At 38.7% G+C, this 19,821-nt stretch overlaps 1 protein-coding gene across 3 annotated transcripts in view; it reads left to right on the plus strand.

The window, feature by feature from the left end:
* Positions 1-19,821, plus strand: part of LOC150085388 (chloride channel protein 2-like) — a 271,615-nt gene that overhangs the window by 92,959 nt on the left and 158,835 nt on the right. For all 3 annotated transcript variants that reach the window (XM_090374018.1, XM_090374019.1, XM_090374020.1), the window contains one exon: positions 3,425-3,509. In XM_090374018.1, the coding sequence (XP_090230144.1) occupies positions 3,425-3,509 (85 nt within the window). The remainder of the gene's footprint in view (positions 1-3,424; positions 3,510-19,821) is intronic.

The following is a 19,821-nucleotide window of genomic DNA, read 5'->3' on the forward strand; positions in this document are numbered from 1 at the left end:
CCACTTGTATAAGGCAATGGTCAGGCCACACCTTGAGTACTGTATACAGTTCTGGAGGCCTCATTTTAAGAAGGATGTAGAGCTGTTGGAACGAGTACAGAGAAGGGCAACAAGATTAGTGAATGGAACAAAGGGTTGCTCTTATGAAGAAAGGCTTAAGTTTTGCAAATTACAGTGTCTGGAGACTAAGCACCTGCGAGGTGATCTGATTGAGGTGTATAAAGCCTTGAATGATTTGAGCATGCTCAATGCTGATGGGATTCTTCCTCTTGCTCAGAATAATCACCTGAGAGGGCATAAATTGAAATTGAGGAAAGACAGATGTAGGATAGATGTGTGGAAGTTTGCCTTTAGCCAGCAGGTAGTTGGTTGGTGGAACAGACTTCCATCCTTTGTTGTGGAAGTTGATAGCCTAAATAAGTTTAAGGCTGGGCAGGTATTTGTTTGGAACGAATGGAGATGTGAAATTGGGAGAGAGTGTTTTTTTTTTTTTTTTTTGGCTGATGCTGCATAAGCTTGCTTGCTTGCATCATGTGCCTCTACTAATGTTAGTGTGTGTGTGTGTGGTTTTCCATATAGCTTTTAAAATAGACTGTGCATCTAAAATGGATCAGTGAATTATAATTCAGTTTTTAATTGCTGAAAGGAAAGAACCACAAGAAATTCATATCGAAATGCCAATGGTTTATAATGAAGGCTGCCTAAAAACCATTGTCATAAAGTGGTCATTAATACAGTTGAAGCATCTTCAGTCTCCAAGAGTGAAAATATGTTGATCAGGTTTCTGCAGGAAAAGTTATTGCCACTGTTTTTTTTGACAGTATGTTCATAGAAAGATATCAAACTTTAAAGAAACTGGTGCCAACATTAACTGTGAGAATGGTATGTTGAGACTTTTAACTGCTTTTGCCTTTGAAACAAATGCAAACAGCTGAGATACATGATAGAAGGGATCATCCTGCTTCATGACAATGCACATGTTGCCATCTCAGTTCAGGTCTTGTTTCAAAAGATGCTCTTGGGGAGTTGCTCAAATGCCCTGCAGTTCATACTTGACAGAATGTAACTTTCATGGTCTATTGGAAAAAAAAAAAAAAAAAAAAAGGCTTAAAAGAATATTTCAATTTAGACACTGAAGTCAAAACAGCCATCAGAGAACACCCTGAGAACATCTGAAAGAATTTTTTTTTGAATAAATATATAGATTAGGGAAGCATTAGATATATGTTCAAACATCAAAGGGGACTTTTTTTTAAATTTTTCAAAAATAAAATTTTACAAGCTCTAAACATGTTTTATTTGAACCAGTCTTGTATTTTGTGGCGTCATTCAGTATTCAGGGTGTGGAACCCAGACCTTGTATATGGACAGCCCAACCTTTGTGTCACAAATGTTTAATATAACTTTAACTATATAGATATAGGAAAATTTATATAAATAGTAAATGTTTCAACTGAAATTTATTTAACCTTTTCTCATTGCACAAAATTTAACATATTTTTGATAAACTTGAAACATTAATACTTAAAGTTAATGATGAAGATGCATGTGAATAGGTTAGATTGAAATAGGAAAATATGAGACATAAGTTTGGAGCTGCTTTCTGTGCTACTCCTTCCATTATCAGGAGTGATAACAAAGCTTCACTGACAGGGAAAGCATAGATAACAACCTGAACTTCTGTGTCTCAGTTTTTCATTTCATTCTAACCTGTTTATATGTATCTTTTTTTATGTATTTTTAGTTGTAATGGTTTTGTTAGAGTGTGTTAGATTTTGTTCACTAAGGAAACTGGAATGTATGAATACCAGCAGAAATGTCTGCTGTTTATATAAAATTTTCTTTTTCTATATAAAATTATATTAAATATTTGTGGAACCATGACTGAGTGATTGTATGGATTTCTTAGTTAAAGCTCTTATCATTTAAATGTATTTTAATTACGAGGGATTTCCAAAAAGTAAGGTAACATATTTTTTTCTTAATAATGATGAAAGGGAATGAGATGAAATGCGGTGGACAAATAGACCCGTTAATAACGTTCAAAAAGACTACCAGTGCAGTGCTGTGGTATTGTCGCCTTACAGCAGATTCCAGTTGCAAAATGGCCGTTATCGTGCGAGTGTGGTCCAAAACACGTGTTCGTGAAGTTATTTGCTTTTTTCAAGCAAAAGGGTCTTCACCAAGTGACATTCACTGTAAACTGGTTGCTGTGTATGGCAAAAAGATGATGACAAAGAAGCAGGTTTGTTTTTGGTGCAATGAATTTAAAGTGGGCCATGTTGACATTGAAGATTGACGTCGGGTGGCAGGCCTTCACCGAGCATGACAGAAGACAACATTTTCTGCATTAAGGGCATTGTTCTTGAAAACAGGCAAGTTAAATTGCACAAATAGTGAACATGAGTAAGTTGACTGTTCACAATGTCTTTGGCTTTTGAAAGGTGTGCTGCTACTGGGTGCCCCGACAATTGTCAGAGGAGGACAAAGCAAAATGCATGAAATGTGTTTGGAGAACCTGTTGTGATACAGTGACGAAAGAGAGGATTTTCTCACTCGCATAGTTCACAGCAGACAAAACATGGGTTTATCACTTTACCCCGGATAGCAAACAAGACTCCATGACCTGGAAACATCCACAATCTCCTGTGTGCAAAAAATTCAAAACTGTGCCCAGTGTCCGAGAAGTCATGGCCACAGTGTTCTGGGATTGCCAAGGCATTCTGTTGGATTTCTTGCCGAAAGGAGGAACAATTAATGCACAGCTTTATTGTGCAATGTTGGAAAAACTGAAAGCCAACATTCAACGTAAATGACCAGGACTCCTGACAGGCAGTGGTTTCGTTGCACGAAAATGCAACTTCATACACTGCCCACGCTACTCATGAGTTGTGCCGTAATCGTTGGGAACTTTGTCGCATCCCCCTACAGCCCAGACTTAGTGCCTTCAGACTTCCATTTGTTTGGCCCTCTGAAAAAACACCTTTCAGGAAAGAATTTCACCACGGATGAGGAAGTTCATCAGGCTGTGCAATGTTGGTTACTGCATGTGGGCATGGACTTCTTCAGTACTGGTATTGATAAACTGATCCATCATTGGGACAAGTGCATCAATAAAACTGGAGACTTTGTGGAGAAGTAATGCATGTTCACTGTTTCTTGGTGTGTAATTTCAACTTGGTATTATTAAACATCATTGAGAGAAAAAATGTGACCTTACTTTTCGGAAACCTCTCATAGTAACTCTTATGGTATGATGGGCATTTTGTGTAACAAAACAGTGATAGTAAATTGTAGTATTTATAAGACATTGGATGTATTTTAAAGAGAAAGCAGAGCATCAAATATTCTAGCAAATATTTTTTATGAATTAGTTTTAAAAAAGATATTAACATATCTTTGAATGAAATACTATCTGTTTCAGCCGATTTCTGTATCCAGCCATTATTACACTTTTGATTTCTACTGTGACGTTTCCTTTAGGTCTGGGACAATTTATGGCTGCTGAGGTAAGTATTTTCTTTTCTCTTTTTAATGCATTAGCAGTTATATAGATTTTTGTTACACTGGTTATTCAAAGATCTGATGAGCCCGAATTGGAAATTTAATGTAAACATTTATGAATTATTTGTCTGATTTTCCCCCCACCACCCCTAAACAATTACTGATACCATAAGTACTGTAAAATTAAAATAGATTCATAATGCCAATAATTTTTAGAGAAAAAAAAGCAACTTTTACCTAAGCGATCGAGTGACCTAATTTATTGTTTAGAAGCTTATAATTGGTCACAGTTAGATGATTTTCATATAAATTTTTTTTTTTCTGCACATGGAAAAAAGATACTATTGTGAGAGTACAGTAATTTACATACGTTTCAGTGGGCTATTGTGTTCAAGCTAGTGTATAAACAAAAACATTATATTGATGTTTTTTAGTTTGAATGAAAATAAATGACAGTTGAAAAGTGGTACTTTTTTGGTCCTTGTTTAAATTGTAACTTAATATCCCTTCTGTGCATCTAATAGTGTTGTGGAAGAACTTTTTTGTAAAATTTAGTAGTAAAATTATGAGACAAAACAAAAAAAATTAATTTTTCCAAAAAATAAAAATCATCTTTCAGGCTTCACACTTTTCATCTATTTGTTCAGAAGTTACTGGCTAGTATATAAAAGATACAATGAATTACAATTGGAAGGAAGGAGTAAGAAATATTTCAGATTCTCAGATTCTTCCACAACTTGCCTATTTATTAATTTTAATTAATTAATATAGATTAAAATTATATGAAGTGAGACATTAATTTTAATGAGAAAGGCCTTTTCCAAATGTCATTTACTAAATACGATTCAGAATGTTTGCTTTCCCTATTCAATATCAACCCATTCATTTGCATCACAATTTTATAATATAGATATTGCATTAAGTTTGATTAATGTATTATGCAATTTTTGAAATCATTTTTTTATGTGAAAATTGTGTTAAGTAATTTTTACACAACAGCAGCATAAATAATCATCTATAAATTTAGATTATTATTACCCTATTATTAAAATGTGAACATGCATGTGCACACACACGCGCACACACACACACACACAAACAAAAGTTGTAAACATTGCTTACATACAAAAGGACATAGTGAAATACTGAAGTAAAATTAAAACTAAATTGGATTTCACCAGATTTCTAAAGGCAGTTACCCACTAGGTAGATCGGTATTAGTGAAATTAAATCATACAAAACATATTTGTTATAATTACTGATTAACTGAAATGAAATTAAACATTTTTTTACCAAACGAAAGTATTGCTATAATTCTAGAAAGTTTTGGTTAGAAGGTGTCACTGACACCTGTCCTTAAATTGATAGTGTAAACACTCTCTATGGGGTGGCAACCAACATGAAATTTCACTAATGTGGTGTAGCTGCAGTCTGTGGGGGGGTGTGCTTGCATAGCAGAAAGACTATGGAAGCACACCTCATAGATAAACGCTGACACCTCCAACAAGAAATTTAATCAAATAATGAAAGATGCTACAAAGGGATTTCATTTCGTTGCTGGTCCAGCAGGAGCTAGTTATTGTTGGTGACTCAATTGTCAGGGAAACGGGAAATATATTGTTCAAAAAGGATAGGTGGAATAGGACCAGGGTATGTCTGCCAGGGGCAAAATTTGATGACGTTGAGCAGATACCTTTCAAGGGCACAAAAGGTGATATCATCGTTCACGTTGGCACTAATGATATTAAGTGTAGGAGATCTGCAGATTTACCAAGCAAGTACAGGTCAGTGTTGAAAAAAAGTTGTAAGTTAGGGTTAAATTCGAAAGTGTCTGCAATCCTGCCCAGACAAGATAGGAGGGAGTATATGATGAGAGCCTTGTCAATCAATTTGGCCCCGGAGAGATTGTGCAGGGCTCAAGGGGGTAGAATTTTTCTCAGCATGGTCTGTGCTTGTTAACAGGAGAGATTACTTTTGCAGGGATGGGATACATGTAAATAGAAGAGGTGCAAGAATATTTGCTGATGCTATTGAGACAATGTTAGGTGGATTGGAAAACTGCTAGCTTGGGGGGATTATTCACAGACTAATAGATTAACAGTAGCCGCAGAGGAAGACCTCTATTGGAATGAGCAGCAGCCCGGAAGGCCAGTTGTTGGGGGTTTCAGGAACTGCTGTGGGTCATGAAACAAGTAAATATGTGGGCTGTGTTAGAGTAACTAAGAGTAAGAACAGGTGCATGTATACTTGCATGTACACCAATGCTAGGAGTATAGTAAATAAATTTAATGAATTTGAAGTTCTGGTTAAGACATCCAAGGTGGATATTGTTGGGATGTCAGAGCCGTGGCGTCACTCAGATATTAGCATTAGCATTAATAGAGGCATGCGATGCATGCAAGAAAGCAAGCTTATGCAGCATCAGTCAAAAAAAAAACAAAAAAAAAACGCTCCCATTTCACCCCCTCCGTTTGTTCCAAATACTTGTCCAGCTCAGTCTTAAATTTATTTAGGTTATCAACTTCCACAACAAAAGATGGAAGTCTTTCCACCAATCAACTACCTGCTGGCTAAAGGCACACTTCTGCACATCTATCCTACAATTGTCTTTCCTCAATTTGAATTTATGCCCTCTCAGGTGGTTATTCTGAGCAAGAGGAAGAATCTCATCAGCATTGAGCATGCTCAAACCATTGAAGGCTTTATACACCTCAATCAGATCACCTTCAGGTGCATAGTCTCCAGACACTGTAATCTGCAAAACTTAAGCCTTTCTTCGTAAGAGCACCCCTTTGTTCCATTCACTAATCTTGTTGCCCTTCTCTGTACTCGTTCCAGCAGCTCTACATCCTTCTTGAAATGAGGCCTCCAGACCTGTATACAGTACTCAAGGTGTGGCCTGACCATTGCCTTATACAAGTGGATGATCACCTCCTTATCCCTGCTAGAAAATTTCCTGTGTATCATTGACAAGACACCATTAGCTACTCTTGCAGACCGTCTGCACTGCTCAGAAAACTTCATATCTGCCTGCACAATTACCCCCTCAGTGTAGTACCACAGAAATTATACGTTACTCTGGGGTTACTACTTCCCATATGTAGTACTTTTCATTTGTCAATGTTAAATTTCATTTCCACCTCTCAGCCCATCTGCTCAACTTTTCTAGATCCTGTTGCAGCAGCATACTGTCATTAGTGTCCTTAACAAAACTGCCATCCTTCATATCGTCTGCAAACTTGGACATTAAGCCTGATATATATCATCATCAATATCATTTATAAATACAGAAAACAACAATGGACCCAACACTGAACCCGGAGGGACTCCACTAATAACCTTGGTCCTTGAGGTTGTCACAGACATTCTCTCAGATATGCCAGACAAGCTGTACTTGCTACCTGGGAGTCTAAAATGCTGATGGAACTGATATTCGGGTGACACTCAAGTCAAGTGTACCCAATTTTGGCAAACTCCGGACGGTCTGTGACAGCCAAATCCTCTGCTTGCACCTTCATGATGGTGGGACTGTTAGTAAACCTGGTATAACCTCCATGCACAAGTATATGGTGGGTGACCACTCAGGTGTGAACCAATGTAAGCAAGGGTCGAGGTGTGGTGCCCAAACCACACCACATGGAGGAACACCGCCCCTCTATGTTACCAGACAGTACTAGGTGGTAGATGACTCTCATCAACCGGTGCATTTACCACCACTTTTCTTATTGGGGGCTTGAAGTGGTGGAACCCATGGTTAGTCTCTAAGCTAAGTTCCGGTCAACCCTTCCCTATCTCTTCCATCATGCAGTATGTTTGATGACTTTTGAAGTTATGATGAACATTGTGGCGAGATCCAATATTCCTTACATTTTGAGGGTACAGCTCTAAAACGGTGTTCACAGGCCGGCTGCTAGTTAGTACATCGGACCGAACCTATTGGTAACTCTCTAGGAGGCTTCCGGATCAGCTAGTGTATAATCTTGCTACCTCTACTCTGCCAGATAGTGACTAGAGGGAGTCCGAGTAGTGTGTATGCGGGGACCATTGTCGAGGCCACGTTATGTCAAGGATCTGGGTATATTCTTACCATGTGTACACCATATCCAAAAATTTCATTACTTCATACAGCATGTCCCACCCACTTTTTCTTACTATTGAATACACCATGAATTGTCAAACTAATAGAGCAAGCTTATCTGCGAAAAGATCTAAACCTTCCAAGCACTTCTAATTCATTTCTCAACGATGTTCATTTCCACTTGCAGTCTTCCAAACCCCATGTACTTTTTCTGACAGGATCTCAGTTATCGGCTGATTCAACTACTGCTCATCTCAGATGCCCAAATTATTCGCTGTATGATTCCTTTAGCCTCAAAGGTGGTACTTGTGCATATGTCCGTTCTGATATTTCCTGTCAGAGACTTGGCAATTTGGAATCTCCTCTCTTTGATCTTCTCTGGCTTAAAATCTCTCTACCTCATTGTGTCAAATTCATCTGTTGTCTGTACCGTTCTCCCAACTCCACTAATCACTTGGAGCTCTTTGACTTCCTCTCTTTGCAACTTGACTTTCTCCAGTCCAACCATTCTAACAGTGAGGTAATTTTCCTTGGTGTTTTTAATGTTCACAACTCCAGCTGGCTTCCGTTTTCTAGTCACACCGACCCAGCTGATTGAGATGCTGAAGCTTTTGCAATTACTAATGACCTTGCACAGATTGTTCATTTACCTACAAGAATACCGGACAATCCTAATCATACAGCCAATGCGCCTGATCTTTTTCTCAAAAACAACCCTTCTAAGTACACGGTCGTAGTGAGAGGTCCTTTAGGCACTTCAGACCACAACTTGGTGATTGTCTCTTCTCCAATGGAACCTTTATCTCATGGCTACTCCGAACCTTGAGTTGTTTGCATTACAAGAATGCAAAATGGAATGACTTGCGAGACTTCTTTTCTTTGGTTGGATTACTGTTTCAAAACTTCTCATGTCAGCATTTGCTCAGATCATGTCAGTGAAATTATTCTTGCAGGAATTGGAATCCTTTATCCCACACTCCACTTTATCTCGTCCTTTATCTAAACCTTGATTTTCCAATAAATTTGCTAAGGCTGTTAAAGAAGAATGTTGCATGTTGTAATTGGCTTGTTTCTAATTCTTCAGTTTCATTTTCTGCATACACCAAAGCTCGCAACAAATGTAAAGCAGTTATTAATCAGTCCAAACTAGAGTTTGAACAGGTTAAGAGCAGAAAACTTGCTTCTTGCCCTAATAGTAGCCAAGCATTCTGATCTCTTGCCAAAGCTATTGGTCGCAACTTTTGCCCATCTCTGCTCCCATCTCTGTCTAGACCAGATGGTTCTGTTGTCACTTCAGCCAGGGATAAAGCTGACCTGCTAGCAACCCATTTTTCTTCCAACTCATGTATTAATGATCTTGGTAAAACACCTCCCACCATTCCCAACACACTCCATTCAATGCCTCCTGTGGTCTTCCGTGAAAAGGATGTCAGAAGGATTTTGACGAATCTTGATGCTAAGAAAGCTCCAGGTCCCGATGGTATTTCTCCACTTGTTCTCAAAACCTGTGCTCCTGAACTTAATCCTATTCTATGTTGCCTTTTTTCACTTTCTTATTCCAAAGGTGTTTTTTTCCTTCTGCTTGGAAATTTGCTGATATCCAGCCAATCCTAAAAAGGGTGACAAATCCCTCCAATCCAATTATCATCCCATTGCAATTACTTCTACTCTTTGTAAAGTAATGGAGAAATCAATTAACTGCCAACTCTTAACTACCTAGAAACCTTCCGTTTGATCAAAGATCGCCAGTATGGATTCCGCCAGTGTTGATCCACTGGTGATATTTTGGCTTATGTTACCCATTTATGGACTAATTCAATGGAAAGTTTCGGTGAAACACAAGTAGTTGCTCTTGACGTCTCAAAGGATCGTGTTTGGCATAAAGGTCTTCTAAACAAGCTTCCATCTTATGGTTTGCCAACTGTTTTTATTAATTGGTTATCCAGTTTTTTCTCTGATCGCTTACTGAGGGTGATGGTAGATGGCTCTGTCTTCTAACTTCTCCACTAATGCCGGTGTCCCCCAAGATTCAGGTCTTTCCCCCACTCTTTTCCTCTTATATATTAATGACCTTCTTCCATTGACTGGAAATCCTATCCATAGTTTTGCCGATGATAGCACATTGCATTCCACTTTCCATTTTGAGAAACCTTGTTCTGCTCAATCAGCTTCAACTTCTCGAAAATCTGCTACCAAATCCTTAAATGCCGATCTTTAGGTAATTCTCCAGTGGGGCAAAGACAACTTAGTTGATTTCAACCTTCTAAAACTCAGTCTTGTTTTATATCTTGCAAAAAGGATTTTGTTCTGCTCCTATGCTTATCTTTAGTGACACTCCGATTTCTAGGCAAAATGATATATCTCATTTGGGGATTACCCTGACTTCTATTCTCTCTTGGCACAAGCACATTACAAATATTGCTTCCTCTGCATCAAAAAAAACTTGTGGTTTTTCTCTTTTGCTCTCAGTGTTACTTTTCTTCCAAACAGCTGCTCACTCTGTATAAATCGCAAATCCGCTGTAGCATTGAATATTGTTCCCACATCTAGGGTGGTGCCCCAAAAACCTCTCTCAAGCTTCTAGATTCTCAGAAGAGGGCAGTTAGGTTAATTAATGATTCCTCTCTAACAGAGTCTCTCCACTCACTGTCTCATACATGTACTGTTTCTGCTGCATGCCTCTTCTACAGATACTTTCATGGGCACTGTTCTTGTGAATTGGCTTCTATAATTCCTGCTCTCTCTTTCAAAACAGTCCGAACACGTGCCGCCACCAGCCAACATCCATTTACGGTCCAACTTCAAACTAACAGAACCAACTTTTCATCTTCCTCGTTTATTCATTCAACTGCTGTTTTCTGGAACAACCTTCCTTCATACATATTTCCTGAACATTACAGTCTACAGAAGTTCAAGTGCAATGTCAACAAATATCTTCTTTCTTCTTCTCAACCTCCAACCCAAGCACGGTACTAGGTACTATTGGTTCTAATGCCTCTCATGTTTGGGGTTACATAAAAAAAAAATAAAAATAACATTAGTCCACGAAGAGCAGTGTCCATTGATTACCTCTCTCTGTCTTCTCCCACTCAACCATCCCTTTATCCATAGCAATAATTTGCCTCCAATGCCACACTGCTCCAATTTGTTCAGCAGCCTTCCATGTGCAACAGTATCATAAGACTTTCTAAGATCCAAATAAATGATATCAAAGTTATTCCCAGCATTCAGTACCTTTGTGACACATCATAGTATCCAATCAAATTGGTCAGACAAGGCTTTCCCCTTAGCAAAACCATGATGTGTCTGTGCTATAACTGAAGTCTTGTCTAGATGATCCTGCAGTGCTTCTTTCACCAGTGCCTCCATTAATTTCCCTGGAACAGAAGTTAAACTAACAGGTCTATAATTACTTGTGTTGCCCTTTGATCCTCTGTAAATTAGGGTCACATTTGCACATCTCCAGTTCATGGGTACTTCCCTTGAGTCCAAGGAAACTCATAATTATGGCTAATTGTTTGCTTACTTCCTTTGCTGCATCCTTTAATATAACTTCATAGATCCCATCCACCCTGGGTGCCTTTTTTATGTTTATCTTCAACAATTTCTCCTCCACTTTCCTCTAAGTTATTACAAAATCATCTAGCTCACTGCCAGGGTTTAATTCACCTATGGCATTCCCCTCCCTGAATAACTCCTCATGTGTGAATGTAAATGCAAAATACTCATTTAGTTTGTTAGGCACCTGAGCAGGGTCATCAACAGTTGAACCATCAATATCTAGTGGACCAATCTGATTCATCTCTTTCTTTCTAAAGTTTACATAGGTAAAGACCTCTTTGCTGTTTTTCTTTGCATCCTTTGCCAAAGATTTCTCATAATCTGCTTTTGCCTGCTTAATCTCCTTTGTGACTTGGTTACAAACCAGCTTATATCTATCATAGGCATCCATGTCACCCATTAATTTATATGTATCCCATGCATGTTTTTTTCTCTGCCACATGTCTCATTAGTTCATCTGACATCCATTTAAGCCTAAACCTTGAACAATATTTCTTAGTTGGAATGTAAAGCCTAGTCGCTTCTAAGATGAATTCTTTGAATGCCTCCCATTTTGAATTTGCTGTTTGTAACATCATCAGTTGGTCCCACCGTATAGAATTTAAATACTGTCTGAGACCACCATAGTCGCCTTTACGAAAGCAAAAACTCTTCCCTTTATCCCTGATGGTAGTTACCTCTTTGAGTAAATCCCACTTCAGCATGCTGTGATCACTGCCACCTAGTGGTTCCTTTATCTGCAGATTGTTAATGCATGAAGAATCACTACTGATAATCAGATCAAGTGTATTACTCCCTCTAGTTGCCTCCCGAACATGCTGATGTAGAAAACAATCATCCAATAAATCCATAAAAGCCTTGCAATTGTGTGAGTGACCAACACTCAAATTCCAGTCAATATCTGGGAAATTAAAATTCCCCATTATAAGACTCTCTGATTTACTGGCCCACTATTTCCTTGTATAGTTTTTTATTATACTTATCAGAGTCATTAGGCCTATAACCACTCCTACTCTCAATTTTGATCTCCCAGTGGTTATGCCACACCAAACTGACTCGATACTGCACTGCACTGTCCAGCGATGTTGACTGGCTGCTTCCTTGTGTTTTATGTGTTTCTTAACTAATAGCATAATCCCCTCCTCCCTTCCTATCCTGTCTATCCTTTCTGTACACATTGTACTCCCCAAATTCCAGTTCTGCATTCCTTATATGTGTGACACCACATCTCTGATATCCCAACAATATTTGCCTTTGATGTTTTGTCCAACACCTCAAATTCATCAAATTTATTTACCAAACTCCTTGAATTTGTGTATACGCAAGTATACATTCACCTGTTCCTATTCTTAGCTACCCTAACACAGCCCATGTGTTTACTTGTACTGCAGTGACTCCCAACAGTCTCTGAAATACCCTGCATCTTATTTTCCAGGATCTTGTTTTCCAGGCTCATTCCAATAGAAGCAGTGCAAGAATCACTTGGACCTCTGCCAGTGGCTACTGTTAATCTATTAGTCCTTGTATACCCCCAAGCTAGCAGTTTTCCTACCTACCTAACACTGCCTCTATAGCATCAGCAAATATTCTTGCACCCTTTCTATTTAAGTGTATTCCATCCCTGTAGAAGCAGTCTCTCCTGCTAACAAGCATAGACCAGGCTGAAAAAAAATTCTACCCTTGATCCTTGCACAACCTTTCCAGGGCTGAATTGATCGACAAGGCTCTCATCATATATTCCCTCCTATCGTGTCTGGGCAGAATTGCAGGCACTTTCAAATTAAACCCTAATTCACAGCTTTTTTTCAACAGTGACCTGTACTTGTTAAGTAATTCCTCCGGTCTCCTACTCTTAATATCATTAGTTCCAACATGTACTGCAGTATCACCTTTTGTGCCCTTAAAAGATGATATTTACTCTACAACGTCATCAACCTTTGCCCCCGGCAGACATACCTGGTCCTGTTTCACTTATCCTTTTTACACACTATGTTCCCTGTTTCTCTGACAATAGGGTCACCGACAACTACTAGTTCCTGTGGGACCAGTGCATTCTACCTTTGGGGTTGCCACTGTGTTGTGTGATGATCAACTGCAAGCTCTGGTATTGATGTGGGTAGCTGAGAGCTGATGGACCCCTCAGTTTAGCTCCTTCAAGGGTGTCCACCCTGTCCTTCAAGCTCTAGTATAGGCCCATAACAACACTGAGTTGTTGCCTGATTTCCTCACACTCCTTACATTGCATGCACACAAAGACATTCCCCTTGCAATATCATGTCCTGTACCTGATTGCTAACACAAACATCAAACAAGCAATGCATTTTAAAAGGCTGTGATTCAGAGGGCAACTCCCCCCCCTCTCAGTTCTCCCCTGAACCACAGCACTCCCATTAGCTTGAGCTTTTTGCTTTGCTGCTCTGGTCTGAGTAATGATTTTGATACAATTTCAATAAAATTTCAAGTTTAGTACAAAATTATAACCCTAAACTTATATTCCAATGCAGTTATAACACTATATATCTATATATTTTTCTTTCAGTATCTAGTATTATCTCTGAGTTTCGTGATATAACTTCCGTATCAAGTTATGTATTAATTAATAATGTTACATTTGTAATATCTAAGTTGTTATATTTATTTAATTAAAAAAGTACAATTTAATTGACAATGAATTTTAACAAGATTAATTGATAATATTATATACTATACTAAGCTAACGCTATCTAGTATGGGATATAACGTAGCGTATAACAATGGCTGCAAGTTACGAACGGTAAATCTGTGAACACTAATTATTAATTAACTTCCAAAATCTCGCTATCTAAATTCTGAATAAACCAAGGATCTTGACTAGGTCTATAAGCTACTTATAGAAAATAATTTAATATAACAATTAAATCAATAAAGCGGCTAAATATAGCTAAAAACTAGCATTCGCCAGAGCTGCAAAATTGTTAAACACATGGATTGGATACCCTTACTGATACTAAGTAATAACGTACAAAATCTCTATCGAAGTTAAAAATTAAACTAAGTATCATAACTAGGAATATAAAACTACCCTAGAAAATAAATTAATATGCCAATTTAAGTTAATAAAACAGAAAAAATTCAAAAAAACTTCTCCATTAGCCGGAGCCATAAGCTACGCTCGTTCCCCCAGGATATGAGGAATGCAGAATTGGAGTTTGAGGAGTACAATGTGTACAGAAAAGAAAGACAGGATAGGAAGTGAGGAGGGGTTATGCTGTTAGACATGAAATCTAAGGCAGCGTATCCAGTTGGCATGGATAGCCAGTGCAATGTTGAGTCAGTTTGGCCTGACATAAGCACTGGAAAAGCAAAAATGAGGGTAGGAGTTTGTTATAGGTCTAATGGCTCTGATGAGTACAGTGAACAATTATACAGAGAAATAGAGTGGGCCCGTAAATCGGTGTCTTATAATGGGGAATTTTAACTTCCTAGATATGGACTGGAACTTGTGGGTTGGTCACTTGCACACTAGCAATGCTTTTGTGGATTTATTGTATGATTGTTTTCTACAGCAGCATGTTAGAGAGGCAACAAGGAGTAACACTCTTGATCTGATTATCAGCAGTGATTATTCATGCATTAAGAATTTACTGATAAAGGAACCACTAGGTGGCAGTGATCACAGTGTACTGATGTGGGATTTACTTAAAGATGTAACTATCATCAGGGGTAAAGGGAAGGGTTTTTGCTTTTGCAAAGGAGACTACAGTGGTCTCAGAGGTATTTTAGATTCTATACAGTGGAACCAACTGATGATGTCACCAACAGAAAATTCTAAATGGGAAGCATTCAAGGAAGTAATTTTGGAAGGTACCAGGATTTTGTTTCAACTAAGAAATACTGCTCTATGTTTAGGCCCAAATGGATGTGAGATTAACTAATGAGACTTGTGGCAGAGAAGAAAAATGCATAGGATTCACATAAATTGTCAGGCAACACGGAAGCCTATGGTATATGCAAGCTAGTTTGTAATCAAGGCGTAAAGGAGGTCAGGCAGACAAAGGCATATTATGTAAAATCTTTGGCAAAGGATGCAAAGAAAGACAGCGAAGACTTCTTTACTTATTTAAACTCTAAAAGGAAGGGGATGAATCAGATTGGTCCACTTGATATCAATGGTTTGACTGTAGATCATCATTCTCAGATAGTAGTAGTGGCATGTGATGCAAGAAAGCAAGTGTATGAGCTTATGCAGCATCAGCCAAAAAAAAAAAAAAAAATCGCACCATTCCCTCCAAATGCCTGTCCAGTTCCTCCTTAAATTTATTTAACCTATCAACTTCCACAACGACAGATGGAAGTTTGTTCCAGCAATTAACCACCCGCTGGCTAAAGGCAAATTTCCTCACATCTATTCTACATCTGTCTTTTCTTAATTTGAATTTATGCCCCCTTAGGTTTGTAATCTGAACAAGTGGAAGGGTGCCAACAGAATTCAGCGTGCTCAACCCATTCAAGGCCTTATACACCTCAATCAGATCAACGCGCAGGTTCCTAGTCTCCAGCCACTGCAATTTGCAGAACTTAAGCCTCTCTTGGTAAGAGGATCCCTTCATTCCCCTCACCAGTCTTGTTGCCCTTCTCTGTACACGCTCAAGCAAATCTACATCCTTCCTAAAATGAGGCCTCCAGACCTGCCGCAGTACTCAAGGTGTGGCCTGACCATTGCCTTATACAGAGGAACAATCACATCCTTTTCCCTGCTAACAAAATTCCTGTATATCATTGAAAACAACCCATGACCTGCCCTGGCAGCCTGTCTGCATTGCTCAGAAAACTTCATATCTGACTGCACAATTACTCTCAGGTCTTTTTCATTGTCTACCACCTTAAGTGTAGTACCACACAGTTGGTACGTTTCTTTGGGGTTACTTCTACCCATATGCAGTACTTTGCATTTGTCAAGGTTAAACTTCAGTTGCCACTTCTTAGCCCATCTGCCCAAATTATCTAGATCCTGTTGCAGTAGCACACTGCCATTACTGTCATTAACAACCCTGCCAACCTTTGTATCATCTGCAAACTTCGACACTAAGCCTGATATACCTTCGTCAATATCATTGATAAATATACAAAACAACAGTGGACCCAACACCGAACCCTGTGGGACTCCACTAATAACATTAATCCTCGAAGAGCAGCATCCATTAATTACCACCCTCTGTCTTCTCCCACTCAACCATCCTTTTATCCATTGTAGCAACTTACCCTTAATACCATTCCCTCCAAATGCCTGTCCAATTCCTCCTTAAATTTATTTAACCTATATTGTAAATATAGATTAAATAAATTTAAGGAGGAACTGGACCATTTAACCTTCCAATATAGGTTAAATGAATTTAACCTATATTGGAAGACTATTGTAAATTTATTTTGCAATAGTCTTCCATGTGCAACGGTGTCAAAAGCTTTCCTGAAATCCAAATATATGATATCAAAATTATTTTTTGCATCCAGTTCCTTTGTAACTACATCATAATATCCTATCAAATTTGTCAGACAAGACTTTCCCTTAACAAACCCATGCTGTGTCTGAATTATTGCTGCAGTCTTGTCTAGATGATCCTGCAATGCATCTTTAACCAGTGACTCCATTATTTTACCCGGAACAGAAATTAAACTAACTGGTCTGTAATTACTCGTGTCACCCTTCGATCCTCCTTAGTGAATTGGGGATACATTTGCACATCTCCAGTCCATGGGGACCTCCCCTGAGTCCAAGGATGCTCTCATAATTATGGCTAAGGGTTTGCTTAGTTCCTTTGCTGCCTCCTTTAATATAACTGGATAGTCTCATCCACCCCAAGTGCCTTTCTTATGTTTAACTTCAACAATTTCTCCTCCACTTTGCTCTCAGATATTACAAAATCATTAAACACCCTGCTACAATTTGATAACCTTTTGCCATTTTCAAACCTTAATAACTCCTCCTGTGTGAATGTAGATGCAAAATACTCATTCAGTTTGTTTGCTCTCTGAGCAGGATCATCAACAGTCGAACCATCGATATCAAGTGGACCAATCAGATTCATCCCCTTCCTTTTAGAGTTCATATAAGTAAAGAAATCCATGCTGCTTTACTAAACATCTTTTGCCAAAGATTTCTCGTAATCTGCCTTCGCCTGCCTAACCTCCTTTGTGACCTGATTACAGACTAGGTTATATCTGCCATAGGCTTTTGAGTCGCTTGATAATTTATATGCATCCCATGCATTTTTCTTCTCTGTTACAGGTCTCATTAGTTCATTTGATAACCATTTAGGCCTAAACCTTGAACAATATTTCTTAATAGGTATGAAACTTTTAGTAGCATCCACGATTAATTCCTTGAATGCTTCCCACTTAGAATTTACTGTTGGTAACATCGTCAGTTGATCCCACTGTACAGAATTTAAAAACTGTCTGAGACCACTGTACTCACCCTTACGGAAGCAAAAACCCTTTCCTTTACCCCTGATGGTAATTATATCTTTAAGTAAATCCTACATCAGTAAACTGTGATCACTGCCACCTAGTGGTTCCTTTATCTGCAAATTCTTAATACACGAATGATCACTGCTGATAACCAGATCAAGAGTATTACCCTCTTTGGTTGCCTCTCGAACATGTTGCTGCAGAAAACAATCATCCGATAAATCCACAAAATCTTACTAGTGTGCGAGTGACCAACCCACAAGTTTCAGTCAATATCTGGGAAGTTAAAATCCCCCATTATAAGACATTCTGATTTGCTAGCCTACTCTATTTCTCTGTACAATTGTTCATTGTACTCATTTGAGTCATTAGGCCTATAACACACTCCCACTCTTATTTTTGCTTTCGCAGTGCTTATGTCACACCAAATTGGCTCAACAGTGCACTGTTCATCTATATCAACTGGATGCACTAAATAGATGCAAACTAAATGAGTATTTTGCATCTACATTTACACATGAGGAGGCCAAGCGATATTCTTGTGATATATAGAGTGCTCTTGTAAAGTGATTGAAGTTATTTCCTTTTAAGTTCCTACGTTTCTATCAAAAGCCTTTCTTTAAAACTAGTTTTATACTTGAAAACCCCAAGTTAGAACACAGAAAGGAAACACACCTTTCTTTTTCCTATATTTCTTGTTCTATTAATCAACTAACACCTCAACCGCTTGGCCTCCGAGCGGCACTGCTCCTGCCTCCCTGTGGCGGGGCTGGTAATCTGCGGGAAAAGTTATCCCCCAGGGCTAAAAGGAGCAACAATGGATAAAAATGACTATCCACCTCTAGAGTCTTCAAACTCAAGGCTAGATAAACCAAATGATGAAGACCTGAACCAACCAAAAAGGCTCCGAAGAGAAGTGCAGTGCAATAAAATGCTAAACTTTCTGGTGATACACTCTCTCTCCAACCAACTTGTTGGCAAATTATCACCATTCGTCATCCAAAGATTTCTGGAATCGATTGCTGGAACACCAAAAATGGTTAAACGACTGCAATCCGGAGACCTATTAATTGAAACAGCCAACTCCAAACATTCCGAGTGGCTGCTCAAAACAACGACATTCGGTGGCCTGCCAGTCTCTATTACTCCACACAACACCTTAAATTCCTCAAAAGGCGTTATAACCGAATGGGACCTACTTACAATATCAGAAGAGGAATTAGTTCAAGAACTGAGTAATCAAAAAGTAACCAACGCCAAACGCATAATGACTAAAAAAGATGGAAATCTCGTCCCAACTAGGTCAATCATTTTAACCTTCAGTACCCCAGATTTGCCATCCTCAGTAAAAGCTGGCTATTTAAACTGCCGAATTCGGGCTTATATTCCTAATCCCATTTCTTGTTTTAAATGCCAAAAATATGGACATTCCCAACAAGCATGCAGAGGAGAAGCTATTTGTCGTATTTGTGGTTCCAAGGAACATACACAAGCAGACTGTTCAGCATCAAGTCCCATTTGCCGCAACTGCAAAGAAAGTCACCCAGCATTTTCAAAATCCTGTGAAATGTGGAAAACAGGGAAGAAAATTCAAAAATATAAAATTGAACACAAAGTCACATACCCTGAGGCACGCAGACAGGTTATGTTGACCATGCCCAGTCGTTCATATGCATCTCACACTCGAAGTTTTATTTCAACAGCAGCGAGTTGGTCGACTCACTAAAACCAGTGAGTCGACCAACATTCCAATCAGCATCCCAACTGATACTCGGACAGTCTCACATGATAAAGAAAAATTAAAAACTACCAAAGACAACAAGAAACCTGAATCATCCACCAATAGTATGGAAGTAGATCTACACTCAGATCTTGAGGAACCCATATTAGAACTTCATGCAAATGACACTATGGATACTGGGCGCCCCAGTTTCCCAAAAAAAAAACCGGAAAAAGTGCTCAAACAAAAAACAGTCTGATGAATCATCTTCAACTAAACCTAAATGAACCACAGTATCTTACAATGGAATTGCAGAGGTTTTTGTTGCAACACTGACGATATTCAATACCTAATAAACCGATATTCTCCAGTTGCCTTCTGTCTACAGGAAACTTATCTGACCTCACAAATTTCTCCTTCGATAAAGAACTATTGCCTTTATCGAAGAGATCGAAATACCGCTAATGCTGCCCATGGTGGTGTAGCAATCCTAGTAAACTCGAAGATCCCA

The sequence above is a fragment of the Mastigoproctus giganteus genome, chromosome 5 (genome assembly GCF_048544385.1).
Source record: "Mastigoproctus giganteus isolate SK-2022 chromosome 5, ASM4854438v1, whole genome shotgun sequence".
NCBI lineage: Eukaryota > Metazoa > Arthropoda > Arachnida > Uropygi > Thelyphonidae > Mastigoproctus > Mastigoproctus giganteus.